This window comes from Phoxinus phoxinus (assembly GCF_949152265.1).
Source record: "Phoxinus phoxinus genome assembly, chromosome: 14".
In the NCBI taxonomy this organism is placed as follows: Eukaryota; Metazoa; Chordata; class Actinopteri; order Cypriniformes; family Leuciscidae; genus Phoxinus; species Phoxinus phoxinus.
Window position 1 is genome coordinate 16,444,120 of NC_136889.1, and position 10,991 is coordinate 16,455,110.

Sequence of the window (10,991 nt, forward strand, 5' to 3'; positions counted from 1 at the left end):
AGGATGCACTCTTCCGTTTATCTCTGCGATAAAAGTGTTCATAATGCCCTGGAGAGGAAGCAACAGCAATTGAGAGAGAGTGAAAGGTTTTTAGTGTCTGGATATTGCCCTCAGCTGCTGCAGTGGGCTTTTTGGTTTGAGCAAGAGACCCGTTTCATCATTTGGTTAAAATGGTTGAATAGACATGTAATCATATATTGCCTTCTGCTCTCAGTATCTATTCAATCTATCCCTGGAGCAATTCACATGCTTTTGTAGCACTTAATACACCAAATAAATTGCCAGACATGCATTCAGTCCAACTATATTATAAATCTGTTCCACACAAGAAGTTAGGTCATGGACATTTAGAAGAAAAATGAAAAACAAATGCTTTAAAATTGTCACATTCCGAATATTTGGCTTGAGACAAAAATGCACTTCAATACTCAATTTCAGGGTTATCAAGTGTATTATTAATTTATTATGTAAGTTGTCATTTACCACCATCATCTGGTAGTTGAATGAACTACACAAGTTGTGTACTATAATCGTTTGAAATAAAGCTACATAGCACACGCGCTACGTTGAGTTTTTATGGGGACATTCCATATACATGATATTTATAACGTACAGTGTATATTCTGTACCATACCCATCACAGAAAATGTTCTGCATTTTTATGTTCAAAAAAGATTTATAAGCTGTTTTCCTCATGGGGACCAAAAAATGTCCCCACAAGGATTTCAGATTTTGCCACCTTTGAGGGGACATTTTGTCCCCATTGTGTAGTTTACAAGGACACACACACACACACACACACACACGTTATAGTCTATTTATAATTATGGACTAGTTATCCTAACGGAATAGTAAAGACATTTCTCAAAATATCTTATTTTAAGAAAGGCATACTGGTTTGTAACGACATGAGGGTGAGTAAAGTAAATTATATTAAATTTTTGGTATAGGCTATATCCAAAAACGAAAGGTGGATGCGATTTCTGTTCACCAGTGTCTTTGATACAAAAGGTTTTTCACCCTGACAAACTCTGTAGTGTAGCTTTAGTGGTTAATGAAACATTTGAAAACACATTTTAAACATAGGCCTGAAAGTTATCGTGTTTTTCACCACTTTTAAATCACGTTTGATAAAAGCGTCTTTGAAATTAATAAATAAATGCCACCACGTGGTGGAGCTTGAGCACAGGTAGGCTATACATTTTTTTTTGCCTATTTGTTGTGTGTAAATATAGCATATGAAATAGACAAAAGACCATACAAAATAATTTGGCGCAGTAGGCTATATGAACTGTTGTTTGGCCTACATTTCGCTCTTGTGGATTTGGATCATTGTTCGGGTCTGCTAAAATAATTTTTTCCAGTTGGGTCTCTCACTCCGACAACTACCAGATGTAGGCTACCTTGACTTTGACTTAACATATTCAGTCTAGCTCCTCAATGCAAACAAGCTTATATCTAAATTCTAACGAGCCAAATAAAATGATATTAAAATGTGTGTTTTAACGTTCAATGTAAAAGGAAAAAAGTTCTCAGAGGTTCCTGTAACTGGACTGCAGACTCATGGTCCCTCCTCTCATTCAGAGTTTCCCATCTCTGACTGGCGCTTCCTCCTCTGATGGTCAGTGTTTCTGCATGAAGTTTATCTATGAGGTGAGGTCGATGTCTTCTGTGCAACCGTAATTCACAACATTTGGCAACATGTTGAAGGTGGTTGTTGAATCCGCCAAAGGAATTCCTAAAAAGACACTTGGAATTCCAGATCCTATAGCAACTATCCTCTTTAAGGGTAAGTCTTCCCGGGGTTTTTTCCCCTCCTCTCAAGAGGTTTATTTTATTTTATTGAAGCCTATTTATTAAATACTATATTTAAAATGTAAACTTAATCATAGTTTACTGAGTAGACTATAGGCTATAACTAACAAGTTGAGCAAATGAAGTCGATTGTAGCCTAAGCCTACAATATGAGGTTTTCTAAAGCGATTTAACATTTTATCGTAGTTTTTCCATGTTTTATGTTTGTTTACATGTAAAAGAACAGCACATTTCCTTATAAGGGATTGGAATGACCCATCGTAGGGAAAACGTGTCCCTCCCTACACTGCAAAAAGTGCAAATGTGCAGTTGTTATTTCAACCTAAAATATCTTTTTAGGTGACCCTTAAAAATGACTTTCAATTGTGCAAATCTAATGTGTATTACTGCATAAAGCACATTTTTCATTATAATACTGTTAAAAATTATATATATATATATATATATATATATATATATATATATATATATATATATATATATATATAGGCTATATATATGCTGATGTTCTGAGTAACTATGGGGATGCTATATATTATAACTAATGTAGTTTGTAGTTTGGATGGTCATAAAAAAAATCTTTTTTTAATTTCAGGTGAAAAAAAGAAAACAAAAGCCATTGACAAAGAATTAAATCCTGTGTGGAATGAGGTCAGTACAAGTCATTTTTTTCTCTCTTTTTGTTGTTGTTGGACACTTATGTCGTGGATAACCGAGACCTGATTTTGCTATTTCAGATCATTGAGTTTGATTTGAAAGGTTCCCCATTGGATTCATCGTCATTCATTGATGTGATTGTGAAAGACTACGAAACCATTGGAAAAGACAAGTATGTGTGCATCCACCATTGATTTACTGCATGAGCCTTTTTGAATTCTAATAAGTCATAATATGGCATGTGTGGTAAAAGAAAAGATCATTGCTTTACATTAGGTGGTATTTCAAATTTGAGTTGGGCGTGCTTGCTACCCTGCCTATCATTTCACACATGCGCAGTACTGTATGTGTATACTGTATATGACTGTGTAGTTGAAATCACTGCAGTGTAAATTATAAACCTAAGGGAGTCTTGTTATAGAAAGTGGAAAGGGTACTTTTGTAAATGCTCTGTGAATAAACATTTTATAGGAGCATTGGTAATGGGTTTGCGAGATTAGTTAGTGCATTGCTAGACATGAAAACCTTTAAAACCTCACTGCCACACCTAACAACCTTGTCTAAACTTGCAGTGTTATGCAGGCGAGAGACTTCAGGCAGTCAAAGTAGCACTTTAGATGATTTCTTTCAATAGTTTCCTTTGTTAGAGATACACATGTAGTCAAACCTATAGCTCTGTCTTGAACTAGTGAACATTTGGTTTGGTTCAGAAGGCAGTTTTTCTTCCATGTGTCAAGTTTTACTGTGCAAAGTCTGCCACGATAATGAACTTTCCATGAGTCATGGATGCCCCCCCCCCCCCCCCCACCCCCTAGTTTGCAGTCTCATACACGTCTCAGGCGCATCATACTTGCTGGAGTTTGTATTCTTTGTTGCCACTGGCTAGAGAGTAACCTAGCAGCAAATTTGGAAAAAAAGTAAACTTGTGAAAACTTGAATCACCAATGTATTTACAGGCATTTAAGAGTGATGAAATCTGCTTTTTAAATTCACGATTGCCTTCATCCTTATTTGGACATTTAAAATAGCTTTTGTAGGGGAATTCATTTGGAGGAATCATATCTTAATCATAGTTTGTGACTCATAGGTAAATCATGTGCATAGTTTCCAATCTCTTTTGGACTTGCCGAAGTCCGTTTCTGAAGACCGCAGTGCTTGACAAAGGAAATGCCAGCAGATTTTTTTGGCATGAAAAAGCAAAAGAAAATAGAAAAAGTTTACTGAATATTTACAGAAAGAGTTTAAATATTCCAGAATTGTGTTCCAGAACAGACAAGCTAATGCAGGCAGCCTTCTGAAGTATTTTTTACATAAAAAAGCCAGTGATGACAATCATCAAATAAACTCTGACAGGGCGATCAGGACCCTAACGCAAAGTAGGCCTAAAGTATGGTTTATTTTGTGATTATGTCAGATGACTGAACATGTTCTATGTATTACACAACATGGTTAATCTCCATATGAAGTTGAGTCTTGTCCACATGGTGAATGTACCAGCTGTGATGGTGCTGTGCAAACAGGATGCGCCTGTTACTAATGTGTATGCTTGTGATGTAAATTATTTAACTTACACTCTTACTCACTTAACATTATGTGCGTCTTCACTGAAGTTGTGTTCTTGTGCATCCCCCCTCTGAAGTTGCTGTATTTATCCTCTGCCTGGCACACAAGTCCCTGGCCTAGTGTAATAGCTTCCAGATGTTTTTCCTTCTTAGTGCTTTCCCGCATTATATATAATCCTTTGGATCTTCTGGAAAGGAATCAGGAGTTAAAGGGGACATGGAAAACGTAGACATACTTAAATGTTTACGGCACAATTCATTAGATATCACAATCACATTAACAAATGAATGCACATATTCTTTACAGTGAAGTAGTATTTAAGAAAATGCTACAATTAAATCTCACAACAAAACAGCAAAATTGTATTTACACTAACATTCAAAAGTTGCCTTTAGGTTGGATTTTTTTTTTATACAACAAATACTTTTATTCATCAAGGATGCATTAAAGTCCCACTGTAGTCAATGATGTTAAAACACATCTTTGATAACCAAAATTACATAATCTTCATGCCTGAAAATAGCTTGAATGTAACTCTACACCCTTAATATAAGCGCATCATGACTATGCAAGTGAGCCCCGCCTCCACTCACTACCTGATACACTCGCTCAACTTTACTGTGGTAAACGCTCAAAATACTGGTTTAATTCAGCCATATGTTTGAACCAGAAACTGATTAATAAGTGGAAGAGTGAATTATAATAGGCTTGGCTACAAGTCGATGTATCAGAATGGTAATGCGTTTTATGTATCGCTCTTTACAATGTTGGACACATAACGGTAATTAATATGATTAGCCTTTTGCTTGACTGTTATTAAACAGCTAATAATGTGTTGCTGATGTTACACAAACCCTTTTCGCCATCACTGAGTCATACAGCGTGCCTTGTAAAAATCTGCATTCTTAGAAACTCTTTGAACAACTTAGAATTCTCCCGCTATATTGCTAAATATTTTTGAGACTGTCTTTGGTGCACTGCAGTTTTAAAGAAAAAATACTTAGCAATGATGACTTGTGAATTTAAACATGCTTTGTCTTAAAGCAAATTAAAACACCAAGTAGAGCAGCACACCCTTTTGAAACTTTGATAATAATGAGAAACGTTACGTGAGCACCAAATCTGCACGTTTGAATGATTTCTGAAAGATCCTTTGACACCCAAGACTGAAGTATGCATGAACAATGAAAATTCAGTTTTGCCAGTACAGAAATACATTACATTTTCAAATGTATTAAAATTCAAAAGTTTTGAGTTGTAATAATATTTCACAATATTAATGTTTTTACTGTATTTTTAAATAAATAAATGCAGCCTTGGTGAGCATAAAATACTTATTTGTAAAGCATTAATAATAATAATGTTTAGTCAAAGACAAAAACAGAGGCATTTTAGATTCAGACATGTTTTCTAAATGTTGTGGAATAATCATAACACTGATGACTGATTCTTGACATTCTCATTTCCCTCATGTTGAAATGTGGTGGTTGAGCCCACCCAAGCTAAGTCCTGTTGCTGTGTCACCCTGATTCACCAGCCATTGCAAAATACAAATGGTCTCTTTCAGGTGTCTTTGTCAACTTTTTTTCAGAGAGTTTTGACTGAACTTGTCCAGTCCAGGGTGAGAAAAGCTGAAGTGAAACCGAATAATGCAATATACGTTACCAAAATCTCATCAGAGTTTCCCCCCTATTTTTGATTTTAAGTTGTGAAACAATGTCAAAGGAACAGTGTTTGAGGTGGAAGTTTTCATTATGTAATTATATACTCTATATACAACAGTACCAAAAGCACAGAGTTGCATAAACACTTTCAAATTTGTGTAAAAATAAAGTTTTCTTCCCTGTTTAGTATTATTTTCTTCTGCTTTCTAGATTTATTGGTTCTACAAAGATCTTTCTTAAAGAATTGGCTGCTGGTCAGACCAGATCTCTTCCTTCCAAGAACATTCCTCTCATTAATGAGAAGAAACAGGAAATCGGGGTATTTTCTTTTCTTTTTTTGTACAGTATGGATCAACTATAGTAAAAAATAATGATGCTGACTAACTTAAAATAACTTTTCTAACTGCATTTCTCTGCATTTACTACTTTAGGCAACTATCAGTTTAACAATTGGTTATGAGCCACCTGCAAGTACCGTCCCAAACCCAAATGATCAGAACATCGGAGATGCCCACACTGGAGATACTGCAGGTTATTTCGATTTTCTTACATCTTACTGGCCTACATAAACTGTTCTTCTTTTGTTAACCAGCTGAGATAGATTGCCCTACAGAGCTTCAGGAAGATTGTAGGCCTTTGTGTTTACATACAGTATGGAAATGATTGATGCAAATGAGTGACAGAAAATGGATCACCCAAAAAACAAAAAGGACGCTGCCACATTGAGTCTGTGTGCCTAACAATAATAATGATTCATATCAGAACTAAACTGAAAAACGAGGTCATTCAGAAATGATTACAATATTGACGTCAAAACTGTATCAACTGTATCATGTAACTGCCCACATTTACTTATCAACACCTATACAGTATACAGCATATTGGCAGGGCTTTGTTATTTGTTATTATATTATATATATATATATATATATATATATACTTGTATATTAGTGCTGTCAATCAATTTAAAAAATCAACTCGATTAATCACACATTTTTTCTGTGATTAATGCTGATTAATCGAAATTAAAATCACTTATGTTTTTATATATGTTATAATGCAAGAATTTCACAGTTAATCTACAAAATAATGCAGAGACAACATAAAGACAGCATATTTTAAATACTTGTTTAATGGCATCTTTTTTATGAATGAAGGTCAGTATACAGCTATTGATATCTGGATAAAAATGATCTCACACGCGCCGCACTCTCACAACTCTTTACGTCCTTACGTTTAAGACTTTATTTAACTCATTTAAGACTGCTCTAATGTTATGAGGATACTCGACAAAATGGACATTTTGGCATAATTGTGTGTTATTGTTCGTTCAAGTGCGAAAGAGAACTTGAACTTGAAGTGTGCACGATACTGGCGCTCGTCTTTCTGTGCATTGTGTGTGTCACATAATCATTCACAGGTAGCGCGTTCTCTTTTGCCTTGTCGCGCTTGAATGGTTTAATGTATTTGCATGATATACAGGATATATATATATACATGTCTGTTGGCTTTGGTTTTAGTTGGTGAAGAGGAGAAAGGTGTTGATAGTGATGAAGATGTAGGTGATGTGACTGAGCCAGGGGCATCTGGAGTTTCTCCCTCTGGACAGCCTGGAAGAAAAGACTCAAAAAAGATGGTTCGTACAACTCGGAAGAGGCAAAAAGCTCTGGCCAACAAACCCCAAGATTTCCAGGTATGTGTTCTTATTACTAAATGTCATATCTGAAAGGTCGGTGAGCTTTTAGGGCTTTAATCCATTAACATTGTTTTGACTTAGATTCGTATTCGAGTAATTGAGGGTCGACAGTTACCTGGCAATAACATAAAGCCAGTCACCAAAGTAAGTGTGTGCGGACAGACACACAGAACAAGGATTCGAAGAGGAAACAATCCGTTCTTTGATGAGGTATTTTGCTTTTCATTGAGCCCATCTGAATTCCTGTTAAAGGGATAGTTCACTTTAAAATTAAAATTCTGTCATCATTTACTCACCCTCAAGTTGTTTCAAACCTGTATTAATTTATTTCTTCTGCTGAACACAAAGAAAGATATTTTGAAGAATGTCGGTAACCAAACAGTAGTCTGTACCCATTGACTTCCATAGTAGGAAAAAAAAATACTTTGGAAGTCAATGGGTACAGACTACAGTTTGGTTACGGACATTCTCCAAAATATCTTTCTTTGTGTTCAGCAGAAGAAATAAATTAATACAGGTTTGAAACAACTTGAGGGTGAGTAAATGATGACAGAATTTTAATTTTAAAGTGAACTATCCCTTTAAAATAATACATATTGCCTTGTTTTTTGGTCACTAGATTGTTTTTCCTAGACTAGAGAGAAACCTTTCTTTCTCTGGACTGCTTCATGACTTTAGCCTGCTCCGCTTCACTCTGCACTGCACCTGTTTTGGCTAAAAACCTGCTGGCCCACTTCCTTCCTTTTATCCTGATATTTCTGTCTATCTCACACTTTGCCTCAGTGAGTCTACAATCTATTAATTCACACAAATGTTCAGTTGAGGCTTCTTTAACCAAAAGTGCTGTTTCTTTTCGCAGTTCATAGTTAGTGAGATTTACTTTTTGTCCACTGTGTTGTGAATATAATTTAATTTACACGGCTGTTTCCGCAGATTTTCTTCTATAATGTCAACATGCTGCCTTCTGAGCTTTTTGATGAGAGCATCATGATCCGGGTAAGATGGGTCTTAGCATTCTATCAACCGACCCTATACCTATCCTCAAGATGAGGATCCAGGAACATGTCTCCTTGTGCAAATCACATTAAATAAATATATGTATTTTAATATTATTTTATATTTGCTGCTGAGAGAGTTTGCACTTTAGATTAGGGTTGCAGCTTTTTTATTGTATGTCTAATATATATATATATATATTTCTCTCTTAATTCTAGGTGTATAATGCCTACTCCCTGAGGGCAGATAGTCTTATGGGGGAGTTTAAGGTACACTTTCATATAATCCACACAATCCTAATGTCAATTGAATATATTTACTGTACCATGTGTTCATGGCTTGGTTAGAATCCTAATATCTAATTCCTATCAAGCATTTGTGAAGAGTGCTTTGATGTTTGAGTGTGCGTCCTTATAAACTCTTTCCAACACTGTTTTAACAGCTGGATGTTGGCTATGTCTACGATGAGCCTGGTATGTGAAGAGTTTGGCTGTTGGATTACAAACTGTTATTCTGTGCTATGCAACACAATACAAATTTGTGTAATGGTTAAACAGTTTAAGCGTTGTCACACCATTACATATTCATATATGTGTAATGTTTTTTATTTGATAATCTGTGGTGTGTCCCTGTCAGGCCATGCAATTATGAGGAAGTGGCTCCTGCTAAGTGACCCAGATGACTCCATTTCTGGAGCCAGAGGATACCTGAAAGTCAGCATGTTCATAGTTGGCACCGGAGACGAGCTTCCGGTAAGTTCCTAAGTACATGTCACTCTGAAAGTTTAAAAGAATTGTCAGGCATTTTCAGGAACAGTTAACTCTGTTTTACAACTGGCAGTTTCACCATTTAGAATTGAATTCATTTGTCAGAGCCGAGAGTCTGACATATAGTACAGTTGCACCTTAGGCGATCTGAGTTTGAGTTAACTTGTTGGTCAGGTGGAAAAGCGAGAAGCCAATGAGGAACAGGATGACATTGAAAGTAACTTGCTGCTGCCAGCTGGAGTTGCTTTACGATGGGCTACGCTGAGTCTGAAAATCTACCGAGCTGAGGACATGCCACAGAGTAATCATGACAGCAACACACCACTGCAATTCTATATACTGCCATTTCTATTCTCATAGTCACTAACATGCTACTTTTTTCACATCATGTTCAGTGGATGATGCGTTTGCGCAGACGGTAAAGCACTTATTTGGCGGAACAGATGAAAAGAAAAATTTGGTGGATCCTTTTCTAGAAGTCAATTTTGCTGGCAAAAAGGTAAAAACTAAAACGAATCGATGTTTATTGTAGAATAATTGGTCTAATTGGTTAAGAATTGGTCTAATTGGTTGCTCTGATTGTGATGACTTGCTTCTTCTTTTTTTCTTTTAAGGTATGTACAAAGATTGTAGAGAAGAATGCCAATCCAGAGTGGAATCAGCTTATTCACCTGCAGGTCAAGGTAGGAAGGGTGATAAACTGGTACTATGTTAATAGGTTAATACAAATTATTATAGGTTAATATAAAATTCAAGCAATTAAATTGTGACAATTTCAATGTAAAAATGACTATATCTCTTCGATCTTTCCTTTTAGTTCCCATCAATGTGTGAACGTATCAAGCTCACTGCCTTTGACTGGTAAGTTTTTTATATGACTAATAATTTTACAGAGCTGACATGTGTGTGTGTGTGTGTGTATATATATATAAACACTACCATTCAAAAGTTTGGGGTCTGTAAGATTTTTAATGTTTTTGAAAAGTCCCTTATCCTTACAACGACTGCATTTGTTTGATCAAAAATACAGTGAAAACAGTGTATATATATTGTGAAATATCAGTGTAATTTAAAATAACGGTTTTATATTTTAATATATTAAAAACATTTATTCCTGTAATGGCAAACATATTTGTAGATTTTTTTTCAGGATTTTTTGATGAATAGAAAACTCAAAAGCAATAAAAAGTATTTTGGTACCCTGTAAGGTTACACGTTATTTCGATGGTCCACTTCAGACATTCTACTAACTATAAGTAACTTGGAACTTCATGTCAACCAACTCTCATTACAGTATTAGTAGACTCTAGTAGAGTTTGGGTTAGGGTTAGTGTTAGGGTAGTAGTTAGTTGCCAAGTTATTTATAGTCAGTAGAAATTTTGTTGGGGAAACATATATAAAGGTTTGCAGATATTAAACAGACAGTCTACTAATACTCTAATGACTGGTAGTTGACATGTACTGTAGTTGCAAAGTTATTTATAGTTAGTAGAATGTCTAAAGTGGCCAATCGAAATGAAGTGTTACCCAATGTAAACGTTTTGAACAGTAGTGTATAATAATCATAAATATATGTTGGTGCTGTGACCTACCAGTCGGCTAACATGCACAATGAGCTGTGATGCTCATGTCAAATCTGTATTGTGTCATATCCCAATCCTGCTGTCCCCTGCTTCCTTCCAATCTTTTCCTGTCTTCTCTCTTCAAAATACTATTTTTTCATATCCTATTTGAAAGGGATCGGCTGTCAAGGAACGATGTTATTGGGACCACCTACCTTAATCTGACTAAAATAGCTTCATCTGGGGGGGAAATTGAGGGTACAGTAAGATT

General features: G+C 35.6%; 1 protein-coding gene across 1 annotated transcript in view; it reads left to right on the forward strand.

Annotated features, from left to right (window-relative positions):
* Positions 1-1,578: 1,578 nt before the first annotated feature.
* Positions 1,579-10,991, forward strand: part of myofl (myoferlin like) — a 23,701-nt gene continuing 14,288 nt past the window's right edge. Inside the window, exons 1-16 of the mRNA XM_079635363.1 lie at positions 1,579-1,789; positions 2,411-2,466; positions 2,553-2,644; positions 5,910-6,018; positions 6,131-6,230; positions 7,220-7,392; positions 7,477-7,605; positions 8,329-8,391; positions 8,610-8,660; positions 8,834-8,864; positions 9,028-9,143; positions 9,333-9,459; positions 9,554-9,657; positions 9,773-9,841; positions 9,976-10,019; positions 10,896-10,983. Of these exons, the coding sequence (XP_079491489.1) occupies positions 1,702-1,789; positions 2,411-2,466; positions 2,553-2,644; positions 5,910-6,018; positions 6,131-6,230; positions 7,220-7,392; positions 7,477-7,605; positions 8,329-8,391; positions 8,610-8,660; positions 8,834-8,864; positions 9,028-9,143; positions 9,333-9,459; positions 9,554-9,657; positions 9,773-9,841; positions 9,976-10,019; positions 10,896-10,983 (1,440 nt within the window). The 5' untranslated portion in view covers positions 1,579-1,701. The remainder of the gene's footprint in view (positions 1,790-2,410; positions 2,467-2,552; positions 2,645-5,909; positions 6,019-6,130; positions 6,231-7,219; positions 7,393-7,476; positions 7,606-8,328; positions 8,392-8,609; positions 8,661-8,833; positions 8,865-9,027; positions 9,144-9,332; positions 9,460-9,553; positions 9,658-9,772; positions 9,842-9,975; positions 10,020-10,895; positions 10,984-10,991) is intronic.